At 47.2% G+C, this 18,877-nt stretch overlaps 1 protein-coding gene and 1 long non-coding RNA gene across 2 annotated transcripts in view; both read right to left on the bottom strand.

Moving 5' to 3' along the window:
• The window catches only part of NHS (NHS actin remodeling regulator), a 335,827-nt gene extending 327,190 nt beyond the window's left edge, over nucleotides 1-8,637 (bottom strand). Inside the window, exon 1 of the mRNA XM_059158464.1 lies at nucleotides 7,524-8,637. Within this exon, the coding sequence (XP_059014447.1) occupies nucleotides 7,524-8,073 (550 nt within the window). The 5' untranslated portion in view covers nucleotides 8,074-8,637. The remainder of the gene's footprint in view (nucleotides 1-7,523) is intronic.
• Nucleotides 8,638-12,023: 3,386 nt separating this feature from the next.
• Nucleotides 12,024-17,464, bottom strand: LOC131822001 (uncharacterized). The gene is made up of 2 exons (XR_009350049.1): nucleotides 15,871-17,464; nucleotides 12,024-12,784 (listed from the first exon to the last, which is right to left on the bottom strand). It is a non-coding gene; the product is annotated as an uncharacterized LOC131822001 (long non-coding RNA).
• Between the last annotated feature and the right edge of the window lie 1,413 nt (nucleotides 17,465-18,877).

Genomic DNA, 18,877 nt, shown 5'->3' with positions numbered 1-18,877 from the left:
CCATTTGTGCTCTGCAACTCTGGGCAGGAGGTTGGATTTGATAGATACTTAGGTCTTTCCCCACTCTGGGATCCAAGATTCTCCTACTCTTGGGAAATTCATTTTATTCGTGGTTAGTTTCACATTCAAGGACTTAGGTACTTATAATTAAGTAATCTCTCAGCGTATGGATGTCCAGGTCCTCAGATTCCTGTTTCCAGACCCACAAACCTTCTCATTTTCATCAGTGAATTGAGTGATGGACATTAATGTCAGAAACAAAAATTGACCACGCCTGTCTCACTCATTCAACAAAGTTGAGCCACACGGGCTCTCTGCCCTTTGTGGCCTTGTGGTCTGGTAGAAGGGCTCTCCAAAACCTTTTTTCCACAAATTCAGACCTTAGAATGAGAGCCTTATATTGGAAAACCACTCTTATCTCATTTTTTATTTTACTTATTATTAGGATAAGATTTTTGAGGGATTCTTGATACAAAAAGAAATTTCAGGAATCTTTGTGATTGATGGTTTTGTCCAGGCATACTCTTCCCATGATTTTTTAATAGAGTGTCCTACAAAAATCTCATGTTACACGAGTTTTAATAGTAAAAAGTCACAAAAGAAAAAAAATAAAACTGAGCTGTCAAAATAAAATTCCAACTACGTTTAAAATCATCTTTGTCTCTAAAATTTCAAAGTATTATATGAAGTCAATGACTCCTTAAGACTCTTGGACAATAGGAGAGATTTCATATGTCATTGCAATTTAAAGGTAATGCCCATTAAAGGTAGACCAGAAGATCTGAGACTCCAGACATTTCTGAAAGCTTATGTGGAATTTACACTTTCCTGATGGCATTATGTGGGAAAGGCCTCCACAAACAGGAAGAAAGAAATCTTTTTTGTTACCGTCTTAGCATTATCAGCCCCAAAGAATCTCAAGGATTTCCTAGGTAAAGTAGTTCAGTAGTTTTGATTTAAAAGCCCAATCCAGTACAAGAAAAGTCTAGAAGGAAATGTGTTGCTGTTACGAGTTATGAGGAAATTACAACCATGAATTATTAACCTTTGAAAGATTGCTTTCTTCTCAGTTGTTCTGTGATGGATTTAAAAGCAGCTTTCAATGGAGCTGTTAGGATCTCCTAATGCATCAGAGAAGCTCACTGAGCAGAGACAGGAGGAAAAGAAATCTAACCACAGTTACTCAAACATCAAAAAAAAACGCATTAACCAGACTACAAATGGTTTTGCAAGTGGTAGAATGAACAGAATGGAAGAGGGAAAGGATCATCCCCCAAAAGCAGAATGAGCCCAAAATGATGGAATTACCCAACGTGTTCTTTCCTAGTATCTTTCTGGGTTTACCAGTTTCTGTGACTGCTCTGGCTGAAATTATGCTTCCCAAATAGGGAGCTGGGATCTCCTGGGACCGTCACTGACTCCATTCACAGGACCGTGAACAGTACTCTCAAAGGGCGCCCAATGGAACACTGAAGAACTAAGCGGATGCATCTTCATCATAGTAGACTTGAGTTCCTTCCATGTCTCTTCTCACCCCTGAAGCACTGAGGATATCCTCTAAAGGGTAAGAAGTTATCTCCAGACCCACCGGAGAGCATCTGGGAGGGGCTGGGCATGTGGCGAATATTAATAATCTAGGGATACATAGTTCAAGGAAAAAGAGTGAGAAATATCACCTCTACTATACTCCTGGCCCTAGGTCTTTGCCTTCATAGTTCAAAAATTAAACAGATTGTTTTGGTCTGGGTGCCCCCAGATCCAATGAGTGCAAGTCTAAGTTTCTGTGGAAGGCAACCCCAAGAACCACCCACAGAGATATGAGAAAGTGAGATGGAGAATGGAAGACAGAGAACATATATAGTTCATTATCACATAAGTCAGCACTTCGGGGCCACTAGAGCTCAGTTCTACTGGGGAGCCCTGAGAGATGGTGTGCAACATGCAACGGAACTGGGGCATTCGTCCACGAGTGCTCCATCCATCATCGGTCAGCTACTGCTGCAGGGACATTTAACTCACTGTCACTTCTGGCTTTCCCCCTGTTCAAGACCAACCATGGTCCACTGGCCAAGGGGAAAAAGCCCTAGGCAGAGTTAGGAGTTTATAGTTAGTAGCCTTCAGCATGGCGGGGGGGGGGGGGGGTGGCCGAAGGAATACAGACAGAGCACCAACACGGTCTGCTGTTCAGAATGAGAAAAGCTATGATAAAAGTTAGCACACAGTTCTAGAAAACTTGTAGGTGGAGGGGTGGTAAGCAAGCAATCAGATTCCACTTCATGGAGAAGATAATATGCTGGTGAGTATCAAAGAATGAGTAGGAATTAATCAGTGAAATGTTCCAGAAGGAAAGAGTAGTATACACAAAGGCATGAAGAATGAGAAAACCTGGCAAGCTGGGGAACACCCCGTAGTTCAGTATGGCTGGATTAGGGTAATAGATGGAGACGGCAGAGAGGGACACGGGGAGAAGAGCAGGAGATGGAGCTTGGCACAGAGACAGAAGCATATTGAGAAGGGCCTTGACTTTAATATAGTAATTCCCCTGGATTTGTGTAGTGGTACATGGGAGAAAAGTCTAGTACTTGAAACACAGCTTGTGAACTCAGACCTGGGTCCTAATTCTAGGCTCCAGTACTTTCTAGCTATTGCTGCCTAGGGCAAGTTGCTAATCCTTAGTAAAGTGGGAAAATAACAGTACCTCTCTCACAGAGTTATTGTGAAAATTAAATAAGGTAATTCATATAAATGCCTTAGCAGAAAGCCCGACATATAGAACTCAATAAATATCAGCTCAAAAATAAAATCAATCCACTCAATATAGGATAAATGTTTCACTGCAGTGCAATGGAGAAAAGGTCTTTTCGGTAAGTGGCAATGGACTAATTGCACATCAATAAGGAGAAAACTAATCTTGACCTCCTACCTCACATCATTTGCAAATATCAATGCCATATGACTTGTGGATGTAAACGACAAAGGCAAAACAAAAAAAAAATGTCTAGAACATGGAAGAATATCCTTATGAACTTGGGGTCAGTGAGGAATTCATTTACGAGCAAACAAAACAGAACACAAAAACACTAACCATAAAGGAAAAGATTGATAAACCTAACTATGTAAACCTAACTTATGTAAAAATAAGAATGTTTGCTCACCAAAAGATAACACTAAGAGGGGTGTCTGGGTGGCTCAGTGGGATAGAGCCTCTGCTGTCAGCTCAGGTCACGATCTTGGGATCCTGGGATCGAGCCCCATATCCCCCACATCGGGCTCTCTGCTCAGTGGGGAACCTGCTTCCTGCTCTCTCTCTGCCTGCCTCTCTGCCTACTTGTGATCTCTGTCAAATGAATAAATAAAATCTTAAAAAAAAAAAAAAAAAAGATAACACTAAGAGAGTAAAAAGGCAAGCCACGGAGTTAGGGAAGGTATTTGCAGTATCTAGAGCTCACACATGAAGCTTATCCACAGTATATAAAGAACACCTTCAATTTTAAAAGGTACAAAAAAAACTTACCAAAAAATGAGCAAAGGCCATGAACAGGCAGTTAACAAAACAACATATCCAAAGAGCCAAAAATATATCTGAAAAAGTGTTCAATCTCACAAGCTATCAGAAAAATGCAAATTAAAACTACAACGAGAACTTTATTACCTACCCACCAGGGTAGCTTTCGTTAAAAAGACAGTATCAGTGTTGGTGAGGATGTGGAGCAACTGGAACTTCCCTATACTTTGCAGAGTATAAACTGGTACAACCAGTTTAGAAAACTGGCAGGTGGTAACTACTAAAGCCAATACCCATCCCCTGTGTACCAGCAATTCTACACTTAAATATATACCAAACAGCTGTGGCAACATTAGCTCATCAAAACACATGTGAAAAAATGCAACAGTCCTAAACTGGAAACAACCCAAATGTCCACCATCAGGAGAACGGATCAATGAATTGTGGAGTACGTACACGATGCACAATTCTCTTCAGCAATGAGAATGAGCAATCTGCCGTCCGTGCAACAAATTGGAAGAATGTTATGTAATCTTGTATCTAGCAGTTAACCCGACAAGTAGATAGGATGTGACTCCACTTACATAAAGTTCAAAACCAAGACAATCTCATTGAGGGGGGTAGAAGTCAGAATAGTGGTTTCCTTTGGTGGCAGGACAGTGACCAGTAAAAGGCCTGTGGAAGAGGTTTCAGGGAAAAGTAGTGCTTTCTTTCTCAGGCTGGATAATAGTTACAAGAGTTGTACATTTATGGTCTCTGCACTTTTCTGTAGGAATGTTAAAGTTCATTACAAAACCTCCTTTAAAACTCGGTGACAAATACAAGCAACAGCAACCAAAAAGCCAACGACATTAAAATGTCTAAGGATGAATGGCTTGGGGTCGAGGCTCGTGAAGTAATTCCAAAGTCTCAGGTTTTAGTGACTGAAAAGCTGGACGTACTTCAAGTTTATGACCATAAATCTCAGAGGGCTCTCAACACAGCCAGGTAATCCCGCTGCACTTCCTTACTGCATCCAGGTTCCCTCCCTGAGACAACATTAACACCCAGCCTACTCTCCTCACATTACCAACACCATCTCAGCTGGGGACCTCCCTATGCACGCACTGAGAAAAATTACTGTAATTGTGTGAGAGCACTCCCCACCACCAGCTCAGCAGCCCTCAGTCATCCCTACCCCTATGTCTCACACTCATGTCCCCAGTCTGGGTCTCTCTCTTGAGCTCAGAACTCACACATCTAACTAAGACACATAAGGCATCTCTAGTTGATATGGCAAAAATACAAAACTACTGATGTCACGTGCATGTGCGCGCACACACCCAATAAAATATCCACTCTTCACCAGCCTTACCCATTTCTGGAAATAGTACCATCTTAAGACAAAAAAAAAAAAAAAAACTAGAAGCCATCCATAATTATTTTTTTTTCCAATGATACCTTATACCCAATCCGATTAATAAATCCTGTCAATTCAGAGGGGCTATGGGTGGACTACCAGTGGCATCTACTACATTATACATCTCCCTTTAGCACTGGCCAAAGCCTAAGGGAGTTTCAAAGGGAGAGAAAACCTAGACGTGACTCACACTCCTTTTTCTCCTCATTTGAAGGTGTTTGGGTGCCTCTATACTCCCTGGATAGCCTTCCCACACCGGCCATCTCGTCCCTTCGTAGTCTGCACGCCGCTTCATACACGCACAGCTGCCGTCCTCTGCCTAGAGCCAGGCTAGGGTGGCTTTTGCAGGGGTGACATGATCGGACATACACTTCAGTGAAATCACTCTGGAGGCAAGGCTGGAGGCTTGTAGACCAGTTAGACGATGTGACTGGTGATGGTCATCAGGACTAGGGAGTTATCTATAGGACTGTGAAAAGTGGTAGGACTCTGAATTGACAGGATTTATTAATCGGATTGGGTATAAGGTATCATTGGAAAAAATAATTATGGATGACTTCTAGTTTTGGGGTATTTTGGGTGCCATCCAAAATTTATATGGACAAGAGAAGAGAAAGGTCTGGACACAAAGTGTGGAAATAATAGTTTAAAAAAATCAAAAATAAGAGATTTTAAGTTCATCCCTGGGTATTAATTAGCCCCATCTTTATTTATCTATTCATGTATAAATGCGTATAAAGAGTATATAGCCATCAAAAATCCTTGCTTTTCTTCCTCAGTCATTAGTCTGTAAAAGGGCCTTAAAGGACTGTGTTAAATGCCAGATACGTGAGGGCCCGTTGCTCTCTCTAAAGCAAGAGGGGAGAAAGGAGCACATTCCCTTCCAGCAGGGGGGTTCACTTGCGTGAGATCTAATTTAAGGAGTGATGTGCCCCCCGCACACACGCACAGAAATGCATGCACCACTCAACAGTCCGCAAAACTTCCCTCCAGTTCTTCTGAAGTGAAATTACCACTCACCCCAACCGCACTCCCCAGATATCAGCGCTGTAGAAAGTGAAGGGCTTGTCCCCGCCGTGTCGTTTGGGTTTCTTTTTTCTTTTTTTTTTTTTTTAAAGGAGGCAGGATTAAAGCGCTCATTTCAAGTCCCAAAAGTAAAATACGACTTGGCCTACGGCAGTCCTAATTCTTTCCAGAACTCATCCCGGAATTGCCCTTTTAAACAACCAGTCATTAACCCAACTCTGGGTCTTTTATAGCTGCGAAAACCGATCGCGCACATCATTTACTCATTACGCTTATTATTATCGTTATTGCAGAAAAGCAGCGGATTCCCGGGGCGCGGTGCAAAGGGGTCTTTGTTGGGCGGGGGGGTGCGCGAGTGGGGGCGTCGGGGAGGAGGCTGGGGCTGGGATGCAGGGCAGAGGTGCCCGGAAATCCCCGAGGAAGGATGCCGCGACAGCGCCCCCGCCTCGCGCGCTCCGCGGCCACCGCGCTCCGGCGCAGCTGCCGCAGCAACCGAGGAAGCTTCTTATGTAAGTCAGAGCCGCTGACATCACCTTCGCCGCGAGCGTCGCAGCCGGACTAGGCGCCAAAGGACCGGCGCGCCGGCCTAGCGCCCCCGCCCACCGTCGGTTCGTTCCTAAAGGATGCGGCCGCCGCCTGATTCGACCGAGCGTGCGCCAAGGGACCCTGCTGAGCGCCCCTGGGAGGGCAGATGACACAGAACGACATTGACTGGGAGCCCTAGGGTGTCGCCAGAGTGAAGTTAAAGGGCAGCAAAGATGCCCAAGGGTCTTCCACACGCGGGGAGATTGGGGCGACAGCACGCGGCGGGGGAGGGGGGACGGGGACACGCCTCCCCGATCCTCAGAAGGCGGACGGCTCGGAGAGCCATTTAGTAGGGCTCGGGTGCTGGCGAGCGCAGGAAAGATGCCCGGGGCCTGGGACACTCCTGCCTCCACGCCCATCCCCGCGGCGCCGCCGGGCCACAAGGTTAGAGCAGAGGCTTCCGAGTTCACTTGCTCCGCGAGCGGCGCCGCGCTACGCAAGCGCAAGGCGCAAGTTCGGGGCTCGGCGCAGACCCTGAGGTAACAGCGAGAGTGACCAAACCGCTACGACGTTCCAATAGCCCTAAAAGGACGCGCTCTACTCCTCGAGCCCCCCCGCCCCCAGCACGCATGGAGGGCACTACGGGGCTCGGGGCTGGGCTGCTGGAAACCACGGGAGTTGCACCAATCCCCCACCCCCACCCCCGGGGAAGGCGAGTCCCGGGAATGAATGACAGACCCGTCTGTCTCCCGCATCCCCAACACTCTCCTTCTCAGCCCGCGGCTGCCTACGAGTTCCCAGGCCGCCCCTTTAACTTTCTACCCCTCCCCGCCCCCCCCCCCGCCGCGGCCGCATCCCCGCCGCCAGCCCAGCGGGAACTCCCAGCTCCGGGAGGACTGGGGTGGGTCCCAGGGGAGGGGAGGGCGGCGTGGGGGTGCGGGGGGGGGGGGCGAGAGTGAGGCGCAGGCTGCAGCGGGCGCGGCGCCGCGGGGTGGGATTGCGGCGACCGGGGAGGGCGCGAGGGCGCGGCGCCGGAGCGCCGGGCGGGCGGACGGCGCGGGTACTCACGCACTGCCTCCTGCTTGGGGTCCAGCGTGCCGAGGACGCGCTGCACGCCGCCGAGCTTGCCCTGCAGCGCCCAGACGCGGCGGTGGGTCAGCTGGATGTCGCTCTCGAGCTCCTGGAAGAGGCTGCACGCGTGCCGGGCCACGTCCGAGAGCTGCCGGAGGACGCGGGCCAGCGCGGCGTTGCTGACCGCGCACAAGTCCAGCATGAGCAGCACGGCCGCGGCCGCCGCCGAGGACGCCTCTCCGGCCGCGGCCGCCGCCTCGGCGACCCCCGCCGCGCTCTCCTCGCCCGCCGCCGGCGCCTCTCCGTGCGGCGGTTGCGCCTGGTCGGTCGGCGCGGGCAGCGGCGGCGGCGGCGGCCCGGGAGGCGCGGGGGGCGCGCGGGCAGGATCCTCCGGCCCCGGCGCCACGGCCTCGTCCCGTCGGCCGGGCGGCTGCAGGGGCGGCGGCGGTTCCGCGCTGCCTCCGTTAGCGTCCTCCGCCGGGCCGGGCGCCGGGCGCCGCTGCCGGCACAGCCACTGCGGCTCCACGATCCTCTTAGCGAAAGGCATCCCGCGAAGCCGGGCCGCGACTTTCTGGTCTCCTCAAAGCGCCCCTTGCGAGCGGGGAACCGGGCGCGCCCACCTGGGCGGAGAGGGAGCAGGAGTCGGGCAAAGGCTCCACCGGGCGGTCCGGAGACGCGGGGGCTCCTTCGCTCACCTGGTCTCCTCTTCTTCCCCGCCCCTCTCGCAAATCAGTCCACCTGGTCCACCTCCGGGCGCACCGTTCCCTGGGTAGGATGACAAGAGCGGGGCACAGAAATCCCGGGGTGCGCCTGGGCTCTCCTCACTTGCTTCCAACCCGGGTCGGCTGGCTCAGCTCCATCATTCCTGCCTCGCCGCCGCCGCCCCGGCCGCTGCCGCCGCCGCCGCCTGTATAAATGGGCGTGTATATGTGTGTGTGTGTACGTGCGCGTGTGTCTGGGTGTGTGTGTATGTGTGTCTCGGTGTGAGTGTGTGCGCGCGCCTCAGTTTGAAAGTACCCCGGCGCAGGCCTCTCCCCGCGCGCCCCTCGGCCGCTCCGGGGAGCGACTGCGCCCGGGATCTCACTCCCTCTCTGGGCGGGGAGGAGGTTTCGGAAAGGCGCTTTGAAAACCCGGAGAGAGGAATCCGCCTCCAGCCCAGCGCAGGAGGCGGCGCGGGGGCGGCGGGGCGGACGCTGGGCGGAGGGAGGCCGGGGCGAGGGGGGCGCAGCGCCCTGTGCGGCCGCTGGGAGTCACTGGCGGCCTCGCCGCGCCCGGCGCGCTCCGACGCAAAGGCACTCGCGTCCAAGGGGTTAGGATTGAGACTCTCAGCGTAGTGGGGGCGGGGAGTCCTCAAATTGGGGTTGGGGGTGTGGGTAGCAAGCGCAGAGGCAGGAGGGTGGGGTATTGGGGGTGTGGCAGATTTGGCGTGTTGAAGCAAGTTGCCTCGCCGAATTCCAGCTCTGAGCAAGTCCTTTGGGTTCTTAGCAAGAAAAACGGGGCTGCCCCTCTGAGAGCCCGGGGCCCTGGTTGCTGGTGAGACAGCTGGGGTGGGAGGTGATGAGGCTTGCGCGCTTCCCGGAGTAGCCGGGGTGCTGTTGATGCCTCTTCCCAGGCAACTCTTGGCCTCCTGCGTTGGGCCAGGTGGCTAAAGAGTGTCATGAATGAGGCCCAAACCACCAATGAGCGAAAGCCCGGGAAAACTGCTTGCAAAATTCATTGGCACCTTAGGTGAGATAAGCCGGATCACCTGCGTGTTACCCTACTGGGCTAATCATACACGGGGATTTTCGAGTTCTCTATCAGAGAGGATTCACAGAAGAAAGTTTTCCCCTTAAGTTAACTGAAAGGTATAATTTCTAAAAATGCACGTATTTCGATTGCTGCAGTCCACAGGCTGGATGCTGTCAGCCTAAAACCTAAAAAAAGAGTTTGGGAAATGTTAATAAAACACATGCTTTCATCCCTCCAAAAAGAATACTGTAAAAATATTTTTTTATTTTAAAGCCGCAAGCCAGATCTTGGGAATGCAGCCTTCATTTCATGTGTCTAAAGAGAACATGGAAAAAATATGTTTTATGGCAACAATAAAGTTCTCCAGCCCTGCGGTGGTGCCTCCTCTCTTCTCTCCCTGCCTTTAGTGGAAGCCTGCACAGAGCCCCCACACTCAGCACTTTGGACTGGCCCACACTTTGGTTATAAAGGCTTCAACAGACCCTTCCTTCTCTTAGTCTACCAAAAAAAAAAAAAATTAATAACATTCTGGCAAGGGAATGTCCTTGTTCATAAAAGATCCAGGGTGGGAATTTGAAGGTCAAGGGTCATGATGTCCACAAGGTATACATAAAGGATCCGGTAACATCAACAAGAACAATGATGATAATAGTCATGTGTATGTCCAAAGACAGAGAAAAAGAATATGGCAAAATGGGCAAAATAATGAGTCTAGGTAAAGGGCATTTTTGGAGTCGTCATACATTTCTTACAACTTTACATTTGGTTTTGTTTCCAAACAATAAATGAAAGAAGAAAATGTTTTGAGAAAGGGTCTTTCCGGAGTTGTTTTTTATCTCACAAGTCTCAAAAGCTTAGAGCTTGTTGTTTTCAAACTCAGCTTGACTTTTAATATGTTCAAAATTCTGAACATGAGCTCTGCTAGGTGGCCAAGCCACACACTCCTCCCTAAACATACTGAGGCATAAAGAACAATGAGGAGTTTTAAATGCATCCAGTTAGCAAGCCTTGTGGCAAGTCTGCCCTACCTCTCACTGGCCCTCACCCAGCACTGTCCTATTAATAGAACTCAGGAGGATGGGGTAGTGGTCCCTGCTGAGCACTGACAGGGACCATGAGCAGCTTGGGCTGTCACTAGACGAGGAACTTGGGATCATTGGTGAGCTCCATCTTGGGCCTCAGGGCCCCTGCAGCACACTGCCAGGCTTAATTGAAGGAGAGGGCAAAGGAGTCTGGCAGGAGAGGAAGAGTCTTCGTCTTCCTCCAGGTCCATGAGGAGGAGGCTACCAGGGGGTAATTAAGTTCAAGAACAGGCTAGGGACGTTGGTGTCTGCCCCGAAGTGGTCAGCATAGACTGAAGTCAAGATTTCAAAATGATCCAAACAAAGCACACTTCAACTATCCAAAAAAGAAAATTCTCTCTGTAATCTCCTGGACTCCTAGTTGCGTGCTAATAAAGCCATTTGGTTCAAAATTAAAAGCTTTGATTTGCGCGTTTGATCCCCTTCGTTCTTAGTCCACTGTAAAGTATGGATAAAGGCACCTTCAGAAAGGTGATCGCTCTACATCTGGAACACCACCTAAATCAAAACTATGTGTTAGCTATGCAAGGACAGCTTCAAGGTAGCCCCCCAGCCTCACTGTACCTCTTTCCATTTTAAGCCCCTCCTATGTGACCCACCTTCCCCACGTGCACACACACACACATTCTTCAGCTTAGTTCCTAATGTATAGAACTGAAATACTGAAATCAATAAAAGTGTAGCAACCACATGTAATCATGATGAGATGTATGAATATCCTTTTTTGTTTGTTTTTGTTTTAAGATTTTATTTACTTATTTGACAGAGAGAAAGATCACAAGTAGGCAGAGGCAGGTAGAGATGGTGTGGGGGAAGCAGACTCCCTGCTGAGCAGAGACCGCCCCCACCAATGCCGGCTCGATCCCAGGACCCTGGGATCATGACCTGAGCCGAAGGCAGAGGCTTTAACCCACTGAGCCACCCAGGTCCCCCGAGATGTATGAATATTCTTAATGCTGATGAGTTTTCCGCACATCCAGGAGCTGTACCTTCCCTACTCAAATCCCTGATCGCACTATTTTACTCTGGTGTTTCCCACAAAAACCTGCTGAAATCAAGGCTGGTGTTTACGGCCGACTGCTCTACCTACTTACATGCCTGCTCATCTCTCCTGATCACATACCGCTCCCGCATGTGCCCCTTTACTAGCATGAACTTGGAGCTAAATGGAAAGGAAAGGCAGCATTTAAGAAAAACAAACCAACCCATGGCCTGATCCCCAGCAGTCTAATTCATGCAGCTCAAAGGCCAGCATACTTTCCCCCATAGACACTAATGTTCGGTCAGTATAAACCCAAGACCATTGTAAAATGAATGAAACACCCCATCTATGTCACCACGCCCCAGAGTCACGCTCCTGCTGGCTGTGGCCCAGTGGGAACCAGTGCCAACAGTTGAGTTCCTCTAGAGCCTCCCAAGCAACAAAATAGATTCCTGAAACATTCTTCACCAAAAATGTCTGCTCTGTTTCAAATATCCCAGCCCTGATGCTGCACCGCCATTACTTCTGCTTGAAAAATATTTCTTTTGTCTAAGAAATTCCAGGAGATACATGGGCTTGTTAGCACAATCACGTAATTACAGGGACTGGAGTCTCCCTTCCCCCACCCAGTTGCACCTATTCCGCCCCCAATCACTCTAATTCACTCCTAAAAACCCTGCCGCTAAGTAGAAAGCTGTTAAATAAAAAGTATTTCCATTAATTTTATTGGGGAAAATTATGAGCATTCCATCCCAACCCAGGTTACCCAAACCACTGTACAGATGGAAAAATATATTAAGTTTAGATAAGTAAAAACAACAACGTTGGAGTAAATGAATATGGTATGTCCATAGCATGTCATGTTGAAATGTCTCGGAACGGAGGTGCATTGTCCTTGCCGGAGCGGGGAGAGCGGATCTGAGAGTGGGCAGCAGTGGCTGGAGGAGGAGGAGGGCGAGGTCGCCATTCTTGGGAAACTCTTGGAGAGTCATATGGTTCACATTCAAGCAGAAACCTTTCTGGAGCTCGTGGCTATCCTATACTTGAACTGCACCCACGATAAAGTTACAGCACAGGAAAACAACTTGAGGGCGAGATCAAAGCTAAAGATGAGACAGCCACGGAACACACGAGAAGAAGGCATGCGCACAGTCAACAGAAGGACTGCAGGGGATGCTATCGGCCCCTCCCTTTCCCACACCAGGAGGCCACACTTCACGCTCTCCCCAGGACTTTCTCCCAAGTTTGGTATTAGCTGCTGAGCTCTGACATTCACCGACTCCCTCTCTCCTTTGGCTTTGCTGCTTCATGGGAGGAAGCCATCTTGTTGGAGGGAGCATGCGTTCTCCCAGAGCGAAGACTCACAGCATAAACATTGGGTCTAAAGACTCCAAGGCTTCGTTTTGGAAACTCAGAAGTCCAAGCTCTTCTGGTTCAAGAACCTTAAATTTGGCTTTGTGTACCTATGTTCCCAGGAAAGATCGTGGGGGGGGGGGGGGAAGGATTCGTTAATATATCAAAATATGAAGCCATCATACACATAAGCGATACTGACAACTACCACGTGTGTAGTTTTCAGCGGGGATAAAGACTATATACCACTCCCGAAGGCTTTCCTTTGTTTCAGTTTGTGCTTTTCTTCCTCAAAAATCCTCATTTAGCCTATCAAGTATGAAGGACAAGGGCTTCTCTCTGCATTTTACTGGAAGGGAAACATGGGCAGAAAAAAAAAAAATAATGCTATTTAGTGATTTTTTCCAAAATGCCCAAGACTGTAAATCCAAAGACTATTCTAACCAGCTTTTTTATCTTCCCTGCAAAGAACTGTTGATTGCTCACATTGTTTCCAATGGCAGAAATTTTGATTTCTTTCTTATCTTCAGAACTCCTAGCCTCACATTTTACAACTGAATATAATTTTAAACATGCCAAATCTGGATCTAGTCAGAACTGCAAATACATCAAAATAACGGACAGAGTTAAAGCAGATGGTGATAGCAAACAGGAAAGTTTCATTCACTGATTCGTTCCTCTGGTTATGCAACAAACATTTACTGGAAGCTTTATTTACTAAGTGCAAACATCTATTGGGTGCTCAGGCCTCTGTTGGCTGCCAGGGATATAAAACGAAAGAAGACAGAAACACTGCTATCAGAGGGTGGGGTCTAGTAGGGCAAACAGACAGGTAAACAAGACAAGGTAATACATGGCCAGCAAGCTACAAGAGAGAAGAAGTAAGTGCAGTTCCCAATCCCAGAGCGATTAACGCAGTTGAAGTTTGGGCGGGGGAATTCACGGATTCTAAACACAATGCAGGCTTCTGGGCTGGTTCTTCCAGCTTAGAAACAGAAAGACTAAAGTGAAGCCCAGGCATCAGGACATGGTTGAAAGCAAAACAGTGGCGAAAATGGAGAGACCCTCCCGCTAGCTGCAAGAGAAGATGGGCTTTTCCTTTTTTTAAAGATTTTATTTATTTATTTGACAGACAGAGATCACAGGTAGGCAGAGAGGCAGGCAGAGAGAGAGGGGGAGGAAGGGAAGCAGACTCCCCGCTGAGCAGAGAGCCCGATGTGGGGATGTGAAGCTCGATCCAGAAGGCAGAGGCTTTAACCCACTGAGCCACCCAGGCACCCCAAGAAGATGGGCTTTTGATTAGAATCATGAACTGGCACTTCCAACAAGTCTGTCAAAAATCCTGGAAACCAGTTAGTAGGAGAAAGAATGTAGAAATTAGGGGGTTTTTTTAAGCTAATCTGTCATTTTCACTCTTTGGCAGGGCTCAGTTTATAAAGAGGAAGTCGATTTTTAATATATTTACTATCAAGGAAAGTCTTCAGTTGAGTAAAATGCAGCCCAATCTCTCGAGCACATGGTTCATAAGCTCCCCACACACCTCCCTTTTTTTTGAACTGTGCAGAACTTGCTTTCCAAGCACCCTTCTGTGACGAAAACACCCGGCGCTGGCCTTGACCCAGAGGAAGTGCTTTTGACTGTGGTGGTCCTGAAATAAATCAGCTCTTTTTGAGAGGAACTTGAGGGAGTGCAATCTACAATCCACATTATCAGTCTGGGACAGAGTCCTTGTGAACAGCAGAGGCAGCAAACTGCAAACTTTATCAAGATTGTAGTGCTCATTAAGGAAGTGAAATTGAGCCAGATTTGAAGGAAAGCGCTGTAGTAATTACAGAGTTATGAAGATTTAAAGGCTATGCGCCTGGGCATGCAGAGTGCTACGTGTTTCCTTTGGGTTCAGAGACACCGCAATTACAGGGCTTACGGGGAGCAAAGCACTGAATTAGAACTCCCCATTAGTTTGATGATTCACTGATGTAAGTGCAGGCACCGGAAGCCTGACTTCTGTCCCTTCTCCAGCTCCTGGTCCACTGTTCTCCCTCTGGCTCGTCTAGTCTACAAGATGAAGGGATCGGGGAAGAACAGAAGCTTTGGATTAATAATAAGAAATTTGGCACAAGAAAGTTAAAACTTTCTGAAACATAATGATTTCCGTACACTGGTGTTGGCTTTGCCAAGAGTCGTATAATAGCTTGTTCTTTCTTCTTCCTGGGCTGTTACGTGGTAATGTACAACAATGACATGGTAGTAAATTGAATAAGAAAACCAGAGAATAGGGGCACCTGGTTGGCTCAGGTCATGATCCCAGGGTCCTGGGATCGAGCCCCATATCGGGCTCTCCGCTCAGCAGGGAGTCTTCTTCCTCCTCCCTCTCTGCCTGCCTCTCTGCCTACTTGTGACCTCTCTCTCTCTCTGTCAAATAAATTTTTAAAATATTTTTAAAAAAGAAAGAAAGAAAAACCCAGAGAATAGAGTATTTTATTTGGGTGTAGAACAAGTTACCATCCCCACAAGAAGTTCACTGAGATAGTAACATATGATATTGCATAAGACACGCTAGAACAAACAGACAGACAAACAAACAAACCAGTGACCAGCCAATTAGCAATAGTGGGCAAGAGTCTGGTTCTTTGGAAGGAAGGGTTCGAGCCCTCCAATCAACCTAACAAATCTACTTGCAGAAATGGTGTCTTGCCCTGGAGAATGATGGTGCTGTTGACTCCGTGACTCCACGTCAATGCAATCAAAGAGTACAGCCAATTAATTTTTTTTTTTTATGAATGGGGAACACACTAATTCCAACCCAGCATGACCACTCAGAGAAAGAACTCTGTGCCGGAACTCATGGCACAAACAGACGATACTGGATGGGCATGCTTGGTGAGAAAGGGGATTTTGTTCAGCAGATTTGTAAATTAAAAGTGTCACCGAAATTTACTTATGTGGCCCTTTTCATATTTTTGCATGAGCTACAGGGCTCCTGGGATCAAACGTGAGACAACCGACCAGCCATGCCTCTTAAATTATTTTTCCGGAGATGTTTTCTTTCTCCACCTCAATTGTAAAGATCCAGGAATAACAGCCCAGTGCACAAAGTAGACATTTTTATTTCTCATCCTGTCTCAACGGTCTCATAATGGTTCAATAAGAGTCTGGAAATAATGAAAGCTTCTCCATGGAGAAGTACAAGACTCACCAGAAGGAACGATAGCACCTATGAATCCCCTGTAGTAACAGCAGCATGAGAAGAAACATTCCAGGAGTCCAAGTTTCCTATTTGAGAGAGAAGAATCTTAAAAGTGTCCATCCTATATGCTCACTAGTGTACAGATGGAATATCAGGCCACTAAGACGAAAATAAACAGTTGAACTTATTTTGAAACATGCTTAAAGTATTTCCATTAGAGTATTTCCTACTGGCTCTGGGGACAACTTCACCCCTGGTTGCTAGGAAAGTCCTAATAACAGGGGGGAGAAAGTTAAAAGGGGGGGGCGGATTTGAGTTTTTAAAGTTATTTTCTATTTTTATTTTATTTTGCCTTTCTTTGCTCTTGGGTAAGTGTATTCGTTTTGAATTCCCCATAGGACTTGGGTAGTTCTGTCCTTTTCTGACCCATCATCCCTTTCTTCTTTTCTAACAGAATGTCAGTTTCACCCCAGGTGGCACTGACACCAGCCAATCTGCTCACCATCCTGAGTTCCTTCACATTCAGGGTTGACCAGATGATGCAGTTCTGGATAAAAACGTCCACGTAGACAGCTGCTAGAGATTTCGAGGAACTTTTTTTTCCCCAAGATGCTGCCCTTCCCAGTTCTTCCTCTCTCTTGTTGGCCCTGGTGACAGGGCTGAGATGGAACGGCTGTCCTGTGACTGTCACATACATGAGCATGAAAGCCTCATGCGTAGAGGTAAGGCTCCTGGTGTATCAAAGATAGAACAGACTGTTCTGTAGACCTGGACTCCCACCCCTTCCAAATTTCTTGTATTGTGAGAAAAATAACCACTATTTGGGTCAGCTACTATATACATGCATTCAGATGTATTTCTGACTGACAGGAGTGTCCATTCCTTACAAAGCAATCCTCTGAAATTCAGAATACCAAGGTTCTAGATCTTCCTCATTCATTCATTCCATAGACATTATTTAACAAAAACCTACTAATGTGTCTGCAACTATTTTAGGAAACAAGGAGCCACCTATGAACTAAACAGAACAAAGCAAAGACTTGCCCTCATGGTGCTTACTTTCTCGTTTAACAATATTAAATAATCATCATCCCATAACAAAGAGTTTGTGTATTGAAAAGACAGTTCTATACTCTGAAAGCTATAGAACACTGATGAAAGAAATTGAAGAGGACACAAAGAATTGGAAAAGCATTCCAGGCTCATGGATTGGAAGAACAAGTATCATTTAAACGTCTATACTAACCTGGGCACCTGGGTGGCTCAGTTGATTGAGCATCTGACTCTTGATTTCAGCTCAGGTCATGATCTCAGGATCCTGGGGTCGAGCCCCATGTCAGGCTCCATGCTCAGTGTGGAGTCTGCTCGTCCCTCTCCCTCTGCTCCTATCCCCACACTCGGTGCTCTCTCTCTCTCTCTCTCTCTCTCAAATAAATAAATAAAATCTTTCTTTAAAAAAGTTTTTTTGGGCCCCTGGGTGGCTCAGTTGGTTGCGCCACTGCCTTCAGCTCAGGTTGTGACCCCGGAATCCCGGGATCGAGTCCCGCATCAGGCTCCCAGCTCTGCAGTGAGTCTGCTTCTTCTGACCTTCTCCCCTCTCATCTCTCTCTCACGCTCTCAAATAAATAAATGAAATTTTTTTTTTTTTAATAAATGAAATTTTTAAAAAAATAAATAAGTAAATAAAGTTTTTAAAATTTAAAATGTCTGTACTACCCAAAGAAATTTACACATTTAATGCAACCCCTATCAAAATAACACAGCATTCTTCCCAGAGCTAGACCAAACAATCCTAGACTTTGTATGGAACCACAAAAGACCCTGAATAGACAAAGCAATCTTGAAAAATAAAAACAAAACTAGAGGTATCATGATTCCAGATTTCAAGCTGTATTACTAAACTGTAATCACCAAGACAGTATGGTACTGGCACAAAAACAGACACATAAACCAATGGAACAGACTAGAGAACCCAGAAATGGATCCTCAACTCTATGGTCAACTAATCTTTGACAAAACAGGAAAGACTATCTGATAGAAAAAAAAAAAAAAGTCTCTTCAGCAAATCGTGTGAAAACTGGACAACAGGCAAAATAATGAAACCGGACCACTTTGTTACACCACACACAAAAATATTCTCAAAATGGATGAAAGACCTAAATGTGAGACTAGAAACCATCGAAATCCTAGAGGAGAACACAGGCAGCAACCTCTTTGACCTCAGCCACAGTAACTTCTTATTAGACATGCTTCCGGAGGCAAGGGGAACTAAGGCAAAATGAACTATTGGGACTTCATCAAGATAAAAAGTTTCTGCACAGCGAAGGAAACAATCAACAAAACTAAAAAGCAAACTACGGAATGGAAGATCATATTTGCAAATGACATATCAGATAAAAGGTTAGTATCCAGAATCTATAAAGAACTTATCAAACTCACCACCCCAAAAACCAAACAACCCATTTAAGAAAAGGGTGGAAGACATGAATAGACATTTTTCCAAAGAAGACATCCAGATGCCGACAGACACACGAGAAGATGCTCCACATCACTCATCATCAGGGAAATGCAAATCAAAACCACAATGAGATACCACCTCACACCTGTCAGGATGACTGAACTCAACAACACAAGAAACAACAGGTGTTGGCGAGGATGAGGAGAGAGGGGAACCTCCTACACTGGTGGTGGGGATACAAACTGGGGCAGCCACTCTGGAGAACAGTATGGAGGGTCCTCAGAACGACCCTATAACCCAGCAATTGCATCACTGGGTATTTACCCAAAGGACATAAAAATACAGATACGAAGAAGTCCATGCACCCAACGTTCACAGCAGCGCTATCGACAATAGCCAAACTGTGGAAAGAGCCCAAGTGTCCATCAACTGAAGAATGGATGAGAAACTGCCGTAAAGGCCAATACCATACGATCTCACTCATATGTGGAATTTAAGAAAGAAATCGGATGAACATATGGCAAGGGTAGGGGAAGGGAGAGAGGGGTGTAAACCATA

This window comes from Mustela lutreola, chromosome X (genome assembly GCF_030435805.1).
Source record: "Mustela lutreola isolate mMusLut2 chromosome X, mMusLut2.pri, whole genome shotgun sequence".
Lineage (NCBI taxonomy): Eukaryota > Metazoa > Chordata > Mammalia > Carnivora > Mustelidae > Mustela > Mustela lutreola.
This window is presented reverse-complemented; position numbering and strand designations above follow the sequence as displayed.